At 43.0% G+C, this 16,766-nt stretch overlaps 1 protein-coding gene across 5 annotated transcripts in view; it reads right to left on the bottom strand.

Annotated features, from left to right (window-relative positions):
• SCN5A (sodium voltage-gated channel alpha subunit 5) overlaps positions 1-15,910 on the bottom strand; it is a 159,328-nt gene extending 143,418 nt beyond the window's left edge. For all 5 annotated transcript variants that reach the window (XM_058657199.1, XM_058657200.1, XM_058657203.1 and 2 more), the window contains exons 1-3: positions 15,638-15,910; positions 14,333-14,451; positions 11,064-11,144 (exon numbers count right to left, since the gene is read on the bottom strand). In XM_058657199.1, the coding sequence (XP_058513182.1) occupies positions 11,064-11,144; positions 14,333-14,451; positions 15,638-15,910 (473 nt within the window). The remainder of the gene's footprint in view (positions 1-11,063; positions 11,145-14,332; positions 14,452-15,637) is intronic.
• Between the last annotated feature and the right edge of the window lie 856 nt (positions 15,911-16,766).

Here is a 16,766-nt window from a genome sequence, read left to right as displayed (position 1 = left end):
TAGTGTGCAACGCACGGGGTGTGCATAGCCCTCAGACAGACAGGCAGAGTGCGTGCTGTTGGACCACCTTGCCGAAGACGGTGGGAAAATGAGAGTCAGAGGCAACGTGTATATATTTATACACTCAATTCTTCCTGATGTGTGTCGTTGGGAGCCAATAGCGAGCCATCCAAAATGGAGAGAAAAAAAAAAAAACCCAGTAGTAAGAGTTATTGGAGACAGGGAAGAATGAACAGATGATGTAAAAAAGGTGAAAGAGGTGGCCTCTGGAAAGATGGGATTAGGACAGGCAGGTGAGGCACATAACACTGCTGCTTTTGAATCTTTCGTGAATGTCTGACCTTTTATGCCACGAATATGCGTATCTTCAACAAAGGTACAAATCAAATGACAGAGCTAATTCCAGCGATCGCTTTCCTTCTGCGAGAGGAGAGCTCAGGTGTGAGGTCAGTTGTGGAGAGGGCCCTGGCTGCCTGCCCATTGGGCCTGTCAGAATTACAAGCTATTGGGGACTTTGGGCAGACATTTCCAGCCTTTCATATCCAACACAGACCCAGAAATTATGGAGCGAGTTCTTTCTAAAGACTATTTTTAGAAGACAGCTGAGAGCTGGGTGGTTGAACATCCTTGACTGGCACTGGGAGCCACCTCTTCATGTCCAAGGGTGGTGTTGGAATGTGTTTTCCAAGGTGAGTGGGCTACTGACACTGCTCTTCAGTCTGAATAGATCCTGATGTTTAATCATCAGAAATGCTGCTCTGTGGCTCCGTGAGCTAATATTCCATCTGCTAGTGCTGGCAACTCACATAGGCACTAGTTCATGTCCCAGCTATTCTGCTTTCTCCAGTTCCTTACTTATGACCTGGGAAAGCAGTGGAGGATGGTCCAAGGCTTGGATGGTCCAAGAACCTGCTCCCACATGGGAGACCTGGAAGATGCTTCTGGCTTTGGATCAGCTCAGCTCTGGCCATTGAGGCCATTTGGGCGGGGGTGAACCAGCAGATGGAAGATGTCTTTTCCTCTCTGTTTCTGCTTCCCTCTATAAATCTGCCTTTCAAATAAAAATGAAAAAATCATTTTTTTTTTTAAAAAAGAAATGCTGTTCTGTAGGTTCCAAAATGAAAGAACCACACTGTTGCAAATCCCAAGAGATCATTGGGGCACATTGCATGTATCCAGAGGGGTGGTTCTTTAAAGTGTTTGTTCCTTGCTTTGAAAACAGGCAGAAACCTTTTTTGCAGGCCACCCAGAGCACCCATTTCAGTTCCCACTCCTCCCATGGCACAGATCAGGGTCTGGAGGCCTGGGCCTTGCTGGTTTCCCTGAGCGAGGTCTGTGCTGCTGCAGGAAGCAGTGCCTCCCTTTCGTATGATGATCCTTTCCTTGTCTGTCCTGTGGCCAGAGCTTGTTTAGCATCTGTTCCACATACCTCTTTCTGTTTTGCATTGGGTTACTTCCCAGATGACCACAATAGCCAGGGCTGGGCCAGGTTGAAGTCAGGAGCCAGATGCCCTATTCTGGTCTCCTATATGGGTGCAGGGTCCCAGACACTTGGGCCATCTTCCATTTTCTTCCCAGACACATTAACAGGAAGCTGCATTGGAAGTGAAGCAGCTGGGACTTGAACTGGCACTGTGACAATGAATGCTGGTATTGTAAGCAGAAGTTTATCATGCTGCGCTACCAAATATCAGCATGACAAATTTAACACCTTAATAATAAGTTTACAGTTAACTGGCATTGAGTACATTCACAGAACTTTTTTTTGTCATCTCAAATGGCAATGACCAATATCTCCCATCCCCCACTCACTCCTTGGGCATTTCTGCTCCACTTTCTGCCCGTGTGAATCAGATACTTCACACTGATGCAGTCACACAAGATGGGTCCTTTTGGGTCTGGCTTGTTTCACTTAGTATAAAGTTGTTCAACTTTCATCAGATTGTGAATCTCAGTTGTGTTTAAAGCTTAGCAGTATCCCACTGTTGATCTATTGACTGCGATTTCTGGATCCATTCACCTGTTGAGCACCTTGGATATTGCCACCTTATGGTAATCTTTTAAAGTTTCGTAGTTTAATCAGATTAAATGTCTCTTTGAAAATGAGCTTCATGAGAAATCTCTCTCATATTTTTGGTGCACATTGGTTGACTACTTTTCCTTCATAGTTTGTCACAAATTTTAAATGTTGGTCACATTGTGAGCAGTGCAATGGTTTTGAGAAGGGCACTCTATCAATTGCTTTTCTTGCTCCTCGTCTAACTACAAGGTTTTCAATTAATTTTGAAGCTGGGTTTATATCTCATCAGTGAGAGTGTAATTGTGCCTGTTCTTTGCAGTGAGGATGAGTGATAGCTCTCGTCTTGATATCTTTTCACCTTTTTTGCCTCAAATTTTGACAATTTTGTCCTAGGAAGATTTATTTTGTGCTTCTGCAGGTGACAGTCAATTGGTTTAAGAGTGAGGTTGGAAAGTGAGAGTGGTTTATTGGAAAACAATGAGGAAGTCTTGACCAAAGTGTTAATGGATAGTAATCTGGATGCCAGGACAATAGAATCACTGGTGTGACAAAATTCAATGAGCATTACTCCCTGGTGCCTGCTTTCTTGTACACATTTTTACCTTCTTTTTCAGGTTATTCATAGCTGTTGTCTACTCGTCTCAGGACAGACAGGCTCACAGTTTATCTCTGTAATGGAGTTCATTCATTACTTCTATTGAACAGCTTATTTCATGTTGTATAATTTACATGTAATTTCTTGTTACTATTACACCTTTGCACACCAATTTTGAGATGATGATTCATTTTTTTTGTGAATTGTGGTATTATGCAATTCTAAAGTAACCAGGGCAAATGCAAATATAAGCAACTAGCAGATGACAATAGAATGCATTAGTTCAGAAAAGCAGTCTGGGGTCTGTGGTGTGAAGGAGTGGGTTAAACCATGGATTAGGATATCAGCATCCCATATTGGAGTGCTGGTTCAAATCCTGGCTGCTCAGTTTTTAATGCAGTTCCCTGCTAATGTGCCTGGAAAACAGCGGAACATGACTGTTGAGCATGACTCAAGATATTGGGCCCCTACCATGTCTGTGGGAGAGGAGAATATTCCTGGTTCTCAGCCTGAGTTTGGCCTGAATCTGGCTGTTGGCAGCCATTTAGCTGCATCAAATGAAAACCTACAGGAAAACTGAATTCAGCAAGTGGATTAGCAAATCTATCAGTGTAACCTATTATATTAATATATGAAAAAACTATAGGATAACCTTAATAAATACACAAGTATTGATAAAAAGTCAATATCCATCCATAACGCAAATCTTAAAATAGCAGCAGAGATTTCCATAACTTGATAGAGAGCAGTTGTGAGGACACCATAGACATCATGTTGACAATGAAGCATTGTTTTAAAACCAAGAGAGGGTCTGATGTGATACCATAGTGGCTAAATCCTCGCCCTGCATGCCCAGAATCCCATATGGGCACTGGTTCATGCCCCAGCTGCTCTGATTCCCATCCAGCTCCCTGCTGATGTGCCTGGGAAAGCAGTAGAGGATGACCCAAAGATTTAGGACCCTGCACCCACATGGGAGACCTGGAAGAAGCTCCTGTCTCCTGGCTTTGGTTAAGCTCATTTGTGGCTAGTGAACCAGTGGACAGAAGATCTTTTTGTCTGTCTCTCCTCTCTGTAAAATCTGCTTTTCCAGTGAAAATAAATAAATCTTAAAAAAAAAGCAGGAGAAACAGAAAGACACTATGATCGTTTTTAGTGTGCATAATGCTAAAGATCCTGATCAATTCAATAAGAGAGGAAAGATGGAATGACATAAAAGTCATATGTCATTCAGATGATAGAATTGCCTAAACAGAAAATTCAAGAAACCCTCTGGAGGAGTATAGCTTGCTAAGAAGCTCAACTGTTACTTGATGGGAAAAAAATCAATATATAGAAATTAAGTGTATTAATATACTCTATGAATAAAAGAAATTATTCACAGGTCAACCTCAAGTGTAATGTACATATTGATAAGACCTTATAAAATATTATTAAAGAATATAAAAGGATTTAAGAATTAAAAGATGTGTCTGCTAATGTATGAGATTTAGTACTGTATATGCAATTTTTCACTTGGAAATAAATAAAGTGCATTTTCAATACAAACTTCAATAGTGTTTTAAGAAAAGGCTTAAAAATGTGACATTTTTGGGCCAGTGCCGTGGCAGAGTGCATTAAGCAATTGTTTGCACGCTGGCATCTCATACGTGCTGGCTCGAGTCTCAGCTGCTCCACTTCTGATCCTGCTTCTTGCTAATGCGCCTAGGAAAACACTCGAAGATGGTCTAATTACTTGGGATCCTGCATCCATGTGGGACATCTGGATGAAGCTCCTGGCTCCCAACTTCAACCTGATCTAGCCCCTGGGCCAATGTGTCCATTTGGAGAGTAGGCCAGTCAAAGGAAGATCTCTGTCCATCTCATCTGCTTCTCAAATAAATAAAGCTTAAAAAAAAAACATGATCCTCAAATTGTTAAGGAAAAGTAGAGACAGGAAAGCCCAAGACTCTTTTTAAGAAAACCAACAGGTAGAGAACAAGAACCAATATGCCCAGGTTTTGACAGCGTGTATACTCCGAGAGGACAAACATGACTGGGAGAAATAGATTTCAGCAGGCATCGAGAGCATGGTGGTGGCAGTGATGGTGACCTATAAATGTGAGGTTGATCTCATTAGGGTTGTGACACAGCAGGGTAAGCTGACACCATCCCACATCGATCCAAGCTGTTCCACTTCTTCTCCTGCTAATGCACTTGGGGAAAGCAGTGGAGGATAGCCCACATGTTTAGGCCCCTGCCACCCATGTGGGAGACCCAGATGGAGCTTCAGACTCCTGAATTTAACCTGGACCAGCCCTGGCTGCAGCAGCTATTTGGGGAGTACACTAGCGAATGGAAGATCTCTCTCTCTCTCTCCATCTTTCTCTGTAAACAACAACACAAATAAATATTTTCTTTTTAATAAAAAGAAAACATGAGATTGGGATAACACATAGGGAAAACACTACCTAATGCCATGCACACACAAAACATAAATTCTTGGAGAATGGAACACCTAAATGTACAAAGGAAGACCATGGCTTTCAGGTAAAAGTATATCATAGCTTCAGGGAATGCCATATAAAAGTAAAGAAAATGAGTGCATCAGGTCTGTATGTGTTCACTTAGGCAGATCTCAAAAAGAAAACTGATTTTTTTTTTAAAAAAGTATCTGATCGAGAAGGACTGATTTCTGCGAAGCATCAGGTAAAGCACACATCATATCACAGCACTTCTGTACAATTGAAGACAAAAAAATAAAAATTACCCCATGCTCGCTGTGCCAGGCATTCATTCCAATTGGATTCATTCACATGAGGAAGCCTTTGTCTTTCCCCTGTGAATTTCCTTGCAACCACACTGCTGCCATTAGCCATTTTTTCCAGAACCTGAGAATGGTTAGATACGGGTGACCTGGAGCTGCCCAGGAGTCCCTTTAGTGTTTCTCTATGAGCGCAGGATAGGGAAGGTTGGGGAACTCTGCTTCTGCCTCCCCCACATCTCTCATCTCATTCTAGTATCTAGTCTGGGCTTCATTGAATCTCTCTTTTCTTTCTGAGTGCAAGAAGATGATGAAAAACGATGTATGTATCTTGATCTCCCTACAAGCAGACAGACAGGCAAACAGGGAGCGACCACTGTCGCAGAAGACAGCACAAAGCTAATCTTCCTGAGAGGGGTAAAGGAAGAAAGATAAGGAATGGGAGACACTTGGTATCAAGACCATGGTGACAGGTGGGCTTTGAAGTCCTCGCTGGATGTAACTTAATCTTCCACACAAAGTGATACTTGGAGCCCCAGTTTATTTCCAAGGATGTTTACTTTCTTCCCCTGGGCCCAAGAGACACAGTAAACATCTAATGGCTGGTGCCAGCTTACATTTCAAAAATAAAATCTAGGCCAATAGTTTCCACAAGGCAAAGCATTCTCAGGCCCCTCTTGCATAAATCTTCAAGACCAGGACCAGATAGTAAGATTTCAATATTATACGTACATATATATCATATATATATGGTATATATGATGTATATATCACATATATAATATATATTATATGTATGATGTGTATATATATGATGTATATATATGATGTGTGTATATGTATGTATATATATGGGAATTTTATCAATCATTCATTTAATACAAATATTTCTTCAGGAATAGATTTAATAGTTAATGGAAATTAAAATTAGTGTGGCTTTTCAGTATAATGTGGCAAAAATGTAAGTCACACATTCTTTTAGTCTGGCAATTCTGCCCCTGGAGTTTCATTCCTCTATTAATCCATAGCATATATATATAGATGGATGTAAGAGAAAGAGAATCCATCAGATAATTAGTTGTGCTGACAAAATAGAGGCTATGCTGATTAGGATCTATATGGTTTCCAAGTGGATAGCAACTCAATTTTGCTTTGTTCTGTCAAGTAAAATCTACTCAGCCAATGTCTACAGAGCAACTATTTATGGGAATTTTACAGGGAGTTCATTGATTATTGGGACAGTATTGATATTTTAACATTTGTGAGTCTTTCATTACGTTTACTTGAGATGTCCTTACATTTATTTAGCAATTTAAACATTTCTGTTAAAATAGTCATTTTGTCAGTATAAAATTTGCATGCATATTTTTATAATAACTTTTCAATTAGCTCTACTGTTTTTCTATGTTCTATTTTATTTTATACTTTCTTCTTTCCTTTTATTTATTATTCTCTTTCTAGTTTTATCATAAGTACTTAACTAATTTCATTTTTTAACTGATATAAATGCTGTTTGCTTCAATGCTATGAATTGTCCCAGGAATATATTTTTAACTGCATCTGACAGTTCTGATGAAACTGCTCATTCTTCAGAGGTTTTTAAAATCACCAAGTAGAAAATCTTATTATTGTCATTTTTATTTGATTTTCCTACTGTTTTCTAATTGTTTGTATTGCACTGTGATCACAGAAAATTTTCCTTATTAAGTCCATTTTTTCGAATCTTGTTGAGGTTTTCCCTATGGGATCCTGCGTGTGCGAGGTGAGGACTTTTAGCCTCTAAGCTACCACACCCTCAGATTCATCTTATTCATTGTATTATTTGGGTCATCTATGACTTTCCATACTGTTTTATACATTTGAGTTTCAGACCTCTATGATGTTTTTGGTTACTTACCTTAAAACTCATAATTTAAGATTTATGACTGCTATTGCCACAATATTTGTTACAAATATTCCAATTACTGTTATGGATTATTCAGCATTTGCAAAGTATGATTTTTGTTCTATTGGGTACCTTTTGGTCTAAATTTGATCTTTTCTGAGGTTAGGAGTGTAACTCTTTCTGATTCCCTTTGCTTGTATCATTGCACTCCTTAATTTTAGCCTTTCAGTATCATTTTGAGGAGTATATTTTTATTCAGCATATTGTTGGATATTGTTTTGCAATATAATACAAATTTTTCAAAGAAATCCATTTCTATTTGTTGACATGAGAAATTTGCTTACTCATAGTTTTCATATATTATTATCTTATGTTTTTAAGAAAAATATTTATTTTTATTGAAAAGCAGGAATTACAGAGAGAAGGAGAGATAAAGTCAGAGAGAGAAGGTCTTCCATCCACTGGGTACTCCTCAAGTGGTCACAATAGCCAGAGCTGAACTGATCCAAAGCCAGGAGCCAGGAGCCTGCTCCAGGTCCCCCACCATGGTGCAGGGTGCCAGGCATGTGGACCACACTCCACTGCACCTCCAGTCCATAAGCAGCAAGCTGGGGTGGGAGGGAAGGGCAAGAACTGGCATCGGTATGGGATGCTGGTGCTCTCATGACCTCATTCAACTTCATTCATTTGCTTCAGCATCCTACAGGTAACTAGACACTGAGCACATGTGTTTTCTGGAGACACAATTCATGATTTAATAGTGTATGTGAAACTGTGCTTGTCACAAAATGGGATGCTATGAGCACTTACAAGTCCCTTTCTAATAAAACCTCCTCTTTCTTGGAGTTGACTCTTTTCCTAATTTCTGTAACTTGTCTTGTCTTTTTATATATTTTTATCTCTTAATGTGCACCCATGGAGTGATTTGAATGTGTTCTTAAAAAAATCCATGCGTTGGAGATTTAATCTGCTAATTTGTGTTATGCGTTTGGAGGCGGGGCCTTGGGCAGGTGACTAAGACTCCATGAGGTCATGATGCTGAGGCCCATGATGGCACTGGTGACTTCACTAGAAGAAGGCGAGAGACCTGAGCCAGCACAACTGCTCTGTCATGCACGTCATGATGCAGCAACGAGACCCTCACCAGAGGCTGGGAGATGCTAGTGCCATGCTTCTGGGCTTCTGAGCCTCTAGAACCAGCAGCCAAATGCTCTTCCTTTATCAATTACCAAGATTCTCGTAGTAATAAGCCTGAAACATTACAGCTTTACTCGATTTTAAATTTTGAATGGAATGGTCCTTGTGCAATCCCTTGTGTCTGGTCTTTGTTGTTGTTAAGATTCGACCTTTTTCTTGCGCAGAGCTACAGTTGACTTCTCCCATTGCCGAACATTATCCCACTTTAGAACAGAACAGGAATGCTCAACGTGCTCCAGACCTATGAAGATCTGGGTTGTTTTCAGGATTGGATTCTTAGCCACATTGATCGTGCTCCTCCTTGTATGTGTAGTCTGGGGCCACACGCACATATTCCTGTCAAGAGTAGGTGTGCAAGAGTACTACAGAACTAGAGAAGCACAGTGTATGAGCTGTCACTCTTACTGGATAATGTCCATTGCTTTCCAAACATTTCCGCATTCCTACACACATCTAGTGGTGCGTGAGTTTTGCTTGCTGTTTCTGGATACGTGGCCCTGGTGCACCCCACACTGTTTCTAACAGCGAGAGTAGGAGAAAAATTTCCCAGTCTGAGCCTAATTTGCTTCTTCTGGATTAAAATAGTTGTGTTTACTGGCTGTTTGGATTTTGACTTTTGTGAATTACTCTGTTTCTTCTCCACCTTTAAGAGCTATGCCTTACATGTGTCTCCAGTTTCTTGAGCTCGTCTTTGAGGAGCAAAAGTCCTCAAATTTAGTATCCTAAAATGTGCCTGTCTTTTCCCCTATGATTCTTGTGTCACATGTAGTGAAAGCCTTTTCTATCCTGAAATTTAGCTTTACTTTTTCCTTCTAATGAAAGCCAGTTGTTAGTCTTGCTGGAATTGATTCCTGAGCGTGGTCCAAGTTGGATACGATACAATTTTCCCAGTGGTATACCTACTTCTTCAGCACTGCTTGCTGAAGTGGGTTTCTCCTCTCTCTCTCCCTCTGGGGCCACTGTCACCACAGATGAGATGCCTGCACCTGCCCTAGGCTGTTTCGGGCTGTTAGAACAATGGCCCACTCCTTCAGTGCTTGGAACTTCAGAGCGAATCACAACATCTTTAACAGTGACTTCTTCCACCTCTTTCTCTTTTTAAAAATGTCTTGAGCGTAATTTGCTCTTTGCATTCTCATTTACATTTTGGAACCAGTTTGTCAAATAATACAATGAAAGCCTGTTGAGATATGGGTTGGAAATTACATAAAATTTATTAGCCATCTGGAGGAATTTTTATAATATTGAGGCTTTGGTTTCAAGAACATATCATTATCACCCCATTTATTGCAGACTCTAACAATTTTACTCAATACCTTCTATAATTATATTTATAGAGATCTTAGTTATATTTCGATAATTTCATTGCTAGATATTTGATATCTTTAAGTGCTAGCATAATATTTTAAGTGGCAGCAGTGACATTTTTGAAAAAAAAAATCCTGTTTGGTAATGCTAGATATACAATTGATATACGTCTATTAATCTCCACCAAAACACCTTGCCAAAACTCTTCTTGATTCTAAAAGCTTTTCTTTAGAGTTTGTTGGATATTTTATGTCCTCAAGATTACTAGTTGTAAATTAGAACACCTTTTTACCTTTTCTTATATTTATACCTTTTTGTCTTGTCCCTGTGGCCTTAATTATAAAAGTGAACTGATGAGAATAGATATCATTTTCCCCTTTTGTTCTTAAAGGGAAGAGTTTCCAAGCTCACAGCTCAGTATAATTTTTGCTACTTTTTAAAGGACGAATACCGTTCGTCAGACTGACGTGTTTCATGTTTAGCCCAACTTCTAAAAGATATTGAAATCAAAAGTGAAAATTAAACTTTATCAAATAATTTTCAACATTGATTTAAGAGAATCACATGATTTTCCCCTTTAACTTATTAATAGAAAGACAACATTTTTTCTACTGTGAGGTGTAATCTGTTACAGGTGTCAAAAATACAGTTGGAAAAAGACAGAATTTTACACTTTCATACCAGAAGTTTTGTCTGGGCATTTTGGAAAATTGTGCTATTCTGCAGTTAGAGAGGGTCTGTCCTTCAACCCAGGCACGCGGAATAACCTAAGGAGATTTGAAGGTGAGAATTGTGATAACATGAGTACCTTTGCTTGTGGCTAATTTTACTGTGAGTAATGTTTGGGCCACTGTTCCTAGCTGTGCCTCTATTTCGCTCTGTTGCTCTTTCAGAGTAGGTCTTCCTGAAACTTCACTCATGTGTAGTATGTGTGTGTGTGTGTTTGTGCATGTGCTTTGGGACTGAGGAGAATACTATGCCTATACCACCCAGACCAACAAAATCAAACTTTACAGGGCTGAACTCACACACTACTATTAAAAAAAAAAAAAAAAAAAACCAAAAAACAAAATGACCCCAGGAAATTGCAATGTGCTGTTGAAAAAGCTGCAAAACACTCAGAAGTACTAATCTATCTCCCACTGAAGCTAAAACTCCAATGTGTATTTAGTTACCAAAGTGCACATCATGACAAAGTTAAATAGCAAGATTCAGCATTGTGCAGATGAGATCTGGGAGGATAAATAGAAGGCCAGCAGGAGAAGGAAGAGGACAGAAACAAAGAAAGAGGCACAAGGACAGAAAGTCTACTCACTCAATTTTGTCCGAAGATTCGCTTTGGGTCATGTACACGCAATTGACCACAATAGTGACTGTGATAAACAAGCTGAACCATCTGAGAGGCACAGGTTAAGGAAAAGCTGAAAGTCCAGATCTCTCCGGCCTTAGGCAGGATCGTCTAGATGCTGAGATATTAAGGTGATGCTCAGAGAGAGAATATTCTCAATCACTAACACTCTGTGAGCACCACCAGGGATGGGTACTTTGTACCAACTGTTTTCTAGTTGAGGTATGATGCCCTACAGAGGGGAGTTGGGAAATGGGGCTGCTGAGGCTGAAGTAATTTTCCCAAGATCTTGCATCTGGTTAAGCCTGGTGCTGAGAGGAGGACTCAGATCTCTTTTACACCAGATTCCTAAGAAAATAGAATATCTTCTCCAAAATTTCCTTCTGCCCCAATGCCTCCATTGCGTTGTGCAATGTGGGTTGTCATTTCAGCTGGCACACTGCTCCTTTGTTCTAACAAAGAGAAGCTAGGTAGTTAGAGACACATGGAAGAGTGGCTCATGGGAATGTCTAGTTTAATAGCTTGAGGTCAAAGACACTGAGGGAATGAGCCTTAGGACTGGTGGAGGCAGGCACAGAGCAGTGCCTGCAATGCTGGCTGTGGAGGAAAATCCCACAATGGATCAGGTTGGCATGGAGAATCCCGAAGAGCCAATGAGGAGGCAGGAGCAGGGAACAAGCTGAGGCATTAGCAGAAGCGGAAGGAGGGTGAGTGGAAGGGTCACCGGGGTTGGGAGAAGCACAGGTGGACACCACTCCTCACTGGGCCACTGGCCTCTTGGTTCTTCTAAAAGGATATTATCCCTAATTAGCTGTTTCTTACTTATCTGGATGTAATTCAACCAGATCCATAGATAACTGGATTGCCAGTTCTCTTTTTTGTTAATTCTTGGGTAACGGTATACACAATTTTTTGGAAAGCAGTAGCTGTTCCAGAAGAGGTGACACATTGAGAGAATAATTACCCTAATTCATTATCAATTTTCTTATCACAGTCATTGCTTTTAACAGGATATAGCCTGGACCTCCTAACCAGCTCTGTGATCTTGCACAGTTGACTGAACCACTAAGGGTCAGTTTCATTATCTGTGAAATGGGATGTATACCCTGTATCAGCACTGACACTTTGCAAATATTTCACCAACGAGAGGCTGGTATTGTCACTAAATATCCTCCCATATAGTCTGGAATCAAATCAGGAAATGTAGCTCCTCCTGGTGAGCCATAAAGGCAGAAAAAGCACAATGCAATCCGAGTAAGCAATGTGGCTGGTCCAGTAATAACTGTCTAAGAACTCAACAAGCCACTCCAGAGGGCACAGGCTGGGGAGAGCGCCTCTAAGAGAGGCTGGCAAAGAGGGCAACCTTGCTTGTGCACCTCAACCCCTGGAAGCCAGGGCTGAATTTGTCACTAGGAACTTCCAGTGTGGTCATTCACCAGGGAAGAACCTTAGAAGCTAAGCCCTAGTCCTTTTCTTTCCCAAATACCTCAGCTGGCCTTGAAAAAACAACTGCAGTAGGGTTTGTTGCTACCTCACACAATTACTGCAACATAGACATTTACCTTCCTCTACAGCAGAAACCCAGATCTCCTTGCATTCTGACCCGCTAGCAGTGTTTGGAGTAAGCTGGGATGATGGCAGAGCTTGGAGCCCAATGAGACCCTAATAGAGCAGTCTGCTTGCCTGCTGTGGTCTGTTCTGGTTGCTCTGTGGAGGCCTCTGTCTTTGGCCCAGTAAGCAGTGCGTCTCTAGCTCAACTTGGGCCTGTCTTATCCTGTGGCAGGAAATGTGCCTATTAGAGGAACTGTGAGCACTCCCTTGCTAGGCTGTGTCTTCTGCTGGTGAGCACAAGAACCAGGGCTGGGGGGTGGACCAAGATAGACCAGGCACAAGTGAGGGCTGGGTCTGGGGACGGGGTGGGCTGACCTAAATTGCATGGATGTGTGCAAGAGCCGGATGGGATATGGGCTGGGCTGGGCTAGACCACAGCAGAGGCTGGCACATGCTAAAAGCAGGGGCTGGAATTGCATCTGGAGGTGGGCTTGGTGGAGGTTATTGAGGTTGCTCTGACTAAGCTGCAGCACCCTCCGACACCCTCCAGATTGTGTCTGGGGCTGGCTGGTGTGGGTTGGGTTGCAGTACCTGTTAGTTCATCTGAGGCATGGGGCTGAAGCAGAACTAACCAGTCAGTTGCATCCACTGGTATATGCATCAGGTGGTGCAGGTAACAGACAGCACCTGATCTTGCACGGGGCTGACACACATGAGAGTCAAGTCTGAGGTCACCCCAGACGAGGTTTCTTAAGGGAATTCCCCAGCTGGATTGCTGGACTCAGACCCTGGCCACAGGGAAAATCGCAGAATGTGTAGTCTGACCTTGGAGTGATTTATGGGGACTGGGCCTCCTCAGTTGCTAATTCCTGCACAGTGGACAACATGCGCAAATGCATACATGGGACATGATGACCAGCAGGGAACATTGACTGCCTCATCAGAGGATGAAGAGCAAATAGGTTGGATAATTCTCCTGGCCAAGCTTTCAGCATATTCCTGGATCTGTGGATGCAATGAGGTGAACCTCGGCAATCAGTAGACCCTTGAAAGATTTTTTCAGCTCCGCAACAATGGAACCAACAGAGCTATCAAAACCACTCAGGTAATATCCCCAGAACACTCTTCCCTACATCAGGGTCATTTAGGTGTCATCAAATGACTGTCCCCCATCCTCAGGGTGCTAATATAATTCGACAGAAAGGAGCAGTCCCCTTCCCTTCCTCCCATGGGCAAAAGAGAGAAAAAAATGACTATCCCCCTTCCCCCAGGTGCTAATGTTGTTTGAGAGTAAGGTATAGCACCCATCTCCTACCCCATGGACAAAGAAAAACATTGCAACATATCTTCGACCTACTTTCTTCCATACCTGACCCTCCCTGCCCTAATGGGTGTGTACCCTTCTCAATCATGTAAACTATTAAAAAGAAAATAAAAAATTAAAAAGAGGACTTTTTGCCATGTCCATAGCTGTGTCCAAGTGAGTCCGAAATGGACCTAAATTCTCGCGGGAGACACCAGCTCTTCCTCTGCGTCTGGGACAGCCCTGGGGACGTTGGACACATGGAGCTCACAGGCAGTTTTTGTATTCTGGAAGCTTCTGTCCCTGACCTCTGAGGGGAGTGCTGGGTGCGGTGGGCCAGGCTGACACCAACATGTGCAACAAGCAAGTGAGCAAAGGATACGAGTGGACAGACAGTTTGATGGCCATCCTTCTGATCAGGTTGAAGGGGCTGAACAGCCACAGGGCCCGAGTGGCACTGAAGCGGGAGATGGTTCTTCCTTTGTTCAGCACCATAAATGTCTACAATGAAGCAAAAAAGACAGGACGTGAGCCTCCAGGGCCAAGCAGGAATGCTTACACAGCCAGGCTTTGGGAACCGTGGAAGTGCACAGTGTTGCAAGGGAATTCTGTGTTGCATCAGCTCTGCCCCAGCACCATCCAGATTTCTGGCTAACTGTACACTGGGCAGGTTCCTTGGCAGTGCTTGCAGGACAAGAGGCCAACAGCAGACTTGGGAAGATGCGCCCCACCCAGTGGAGCAGTCCTGGGGTGCTTCTTCCTTCTAATTCTGTTCTGTTTTCATCCTTTGAGCACTAAGGAGGGTGGAGCCTCTCGGCAAGGAAGAGGAGAGAGACAAAAATCCCAGTGTCTTTTTAATTTTGTCTACAAAGCGCAGTTATGATGTCGCAATGCTGCCCCTCCCAACTTCCAGATTTGAGTTCTCCACTGGGCGGTTGTGTGTGACTTTGAAGGCTGACTGCACGCAGCCCGACAGTCACGGACAGCTCTTACGGAAGCAAGTGGGTCTCAAACTTTAGATTTTGTTTTTAAAAAAGTGTTACTCGCAACAATCACTGACAGGGGCTTTTGTTTGTGTCTGCACCTTTTGGTTTGGTGTGTGGGGTGACATGAAAAATTTAAAACAGAAGATATTTAGTATGCAGGAATGTGCAGGTCACCTTGTAGCAGCCATTAGAGGAGTGACTTACCCTCGGATTGGTGGCCTCCGTGTACATCGTTGAGTGTTCTCAGGAGAATGGAGTCAAAAAGACAGATGGCCTCAGAATGGGAGTATGAACTCATTTTGATCTCATGAACCCACTAAAAGTTTTGCAAACTCCTGGGTCATTCCTCATTGAGGACCGCTGGCCTTCTATTTCTGCTCCCTCTTGCCCACATCCTGTGAGTCTTCAGCGCTCTGTTTGCTACCTGCCACAACAGCTAACACCTCCAGAGACCCCCAGCTAGAGCTCGTGCAGGGAGATAGCCAGTTTTCCTTAAAATTCTGCAGCACTTGTCTACTTTTGTGAATTTGGGTTTTAATTAGCTTGTCTTGTAAATGTCATTTGGGATTCTAAAAGCTTCAGAGTGGTAAGATCTGTTTTAAGGTGACTGACTGAGTCTTTAGCAGGCTGCCACATCCTCCGGGGCTCAAGGGAACGCCTCCCAGAGCCCAGGGACCCCCATTGCTGCTCGTCACTCTTACCCGGTGTGTGCTGTAGAAGGGGTCCAGGTCCTCCAGTGGTTCCCCGATCAACTCTTTGGGGAGCTCGCCATAGAACTTGGGCAGTTGGTTACAGGCCTTCAAGTCTAGCTGAGGCCGGAGCTTCTCTTCTTCTTGGTCCTTCTGCTTCCTGTGCTTGTCTCGAATTTTCTTTGCTGCCTTCTTGGCACTGATTTGCTTCTCAATCTCTGCCAGCGACGCTGGAGTGAACCGACGGAAGTTGGTGGTTTCCAGGGACCCAAAGGGGAATTCCATCTTCTCATTCTTCTCCAGGGGGAATGTATACCCTTAGGAGAGTGGACAAACCAGAGAGAGGCAACAGCTTGCCCTCCAAGCCTCTCCTTCCTCTGCAACTACCACCTTCCCAGTCCTAGAGTGGCTTCCACTCCACAGAGGATCATCATCTCCAGACCCTTCTCAGGATCCCACCCCCTGCAGTGCTCATCCCATCCTATTCCAGGCAGCCCTGGCATGAGTCTTTGCACTCCTAAGCCATGGGACCTTCACTGCTCTGTGTAGGTCATCTCTGCAACTCGATTCTGCCCTACTGACCCCCTCTTCTGCTTGTCAGAGCCACTCCAGGCACTTCCCAAGCTCATGAAAGACTCCCACTTGCCATTTATCCTATCAGATTTCTCACCCTACTTTCTGACCATGATCTTTTATTTATTGGCCTTTGCAATGTCTCCACCTCTCTTAGAACTTCTTTCCGACCTCCTGGTTACTTCCTCTTTGGCTGAACACTTCTCTCTCTAAGCAGATCAGACCTATGGTTGGCTCCATTATTGCCGGCATTCCAACCACACACCTCAAGTCCAAGCCAACCTGGGAAGCTAGTTCAGGTTCCTCTGTACTTGGAGCCCCGAGGCGATGCAGGGCTGCAGAGTCACATGGGTTCTGAAGTTGTCAGCTTCTTCTAGTCTGAGATTTCAAGATTTCCTGCCTTATCTTGCAGGGAGCCAGTGCCCACGCTTCACCATTCATGCAGGAAGTCAGAACCCTCTCAGTTTCATGTTCGCAAACCTGTAACTCACCTGTCTTTGAAGCCTGCTTTCCACCTTCCCTCTGTCCAGTAGGGGCTGTGCCAGCCTCCATTCTGGGTTGCACTAAT

Source organism: Ochotona princeps, chromosome 30, assembly GCF_030435755.1.
Source record: "Ochotona princeps isolate mOchPri1 chromosome 30, mOchPri1.hap1, whole genome shotgun sequence".
Taxonomy (NCBI): domain Eukaryota; kingdom Metazoa; phylum Chordata; class Mammalia; order Lagomorpha; family Ochotonidae; genus Ochotona; species Ochotona princeps.
This window is presented reverse-complemented; position numbering and strand designations above follow the sequence as displayed.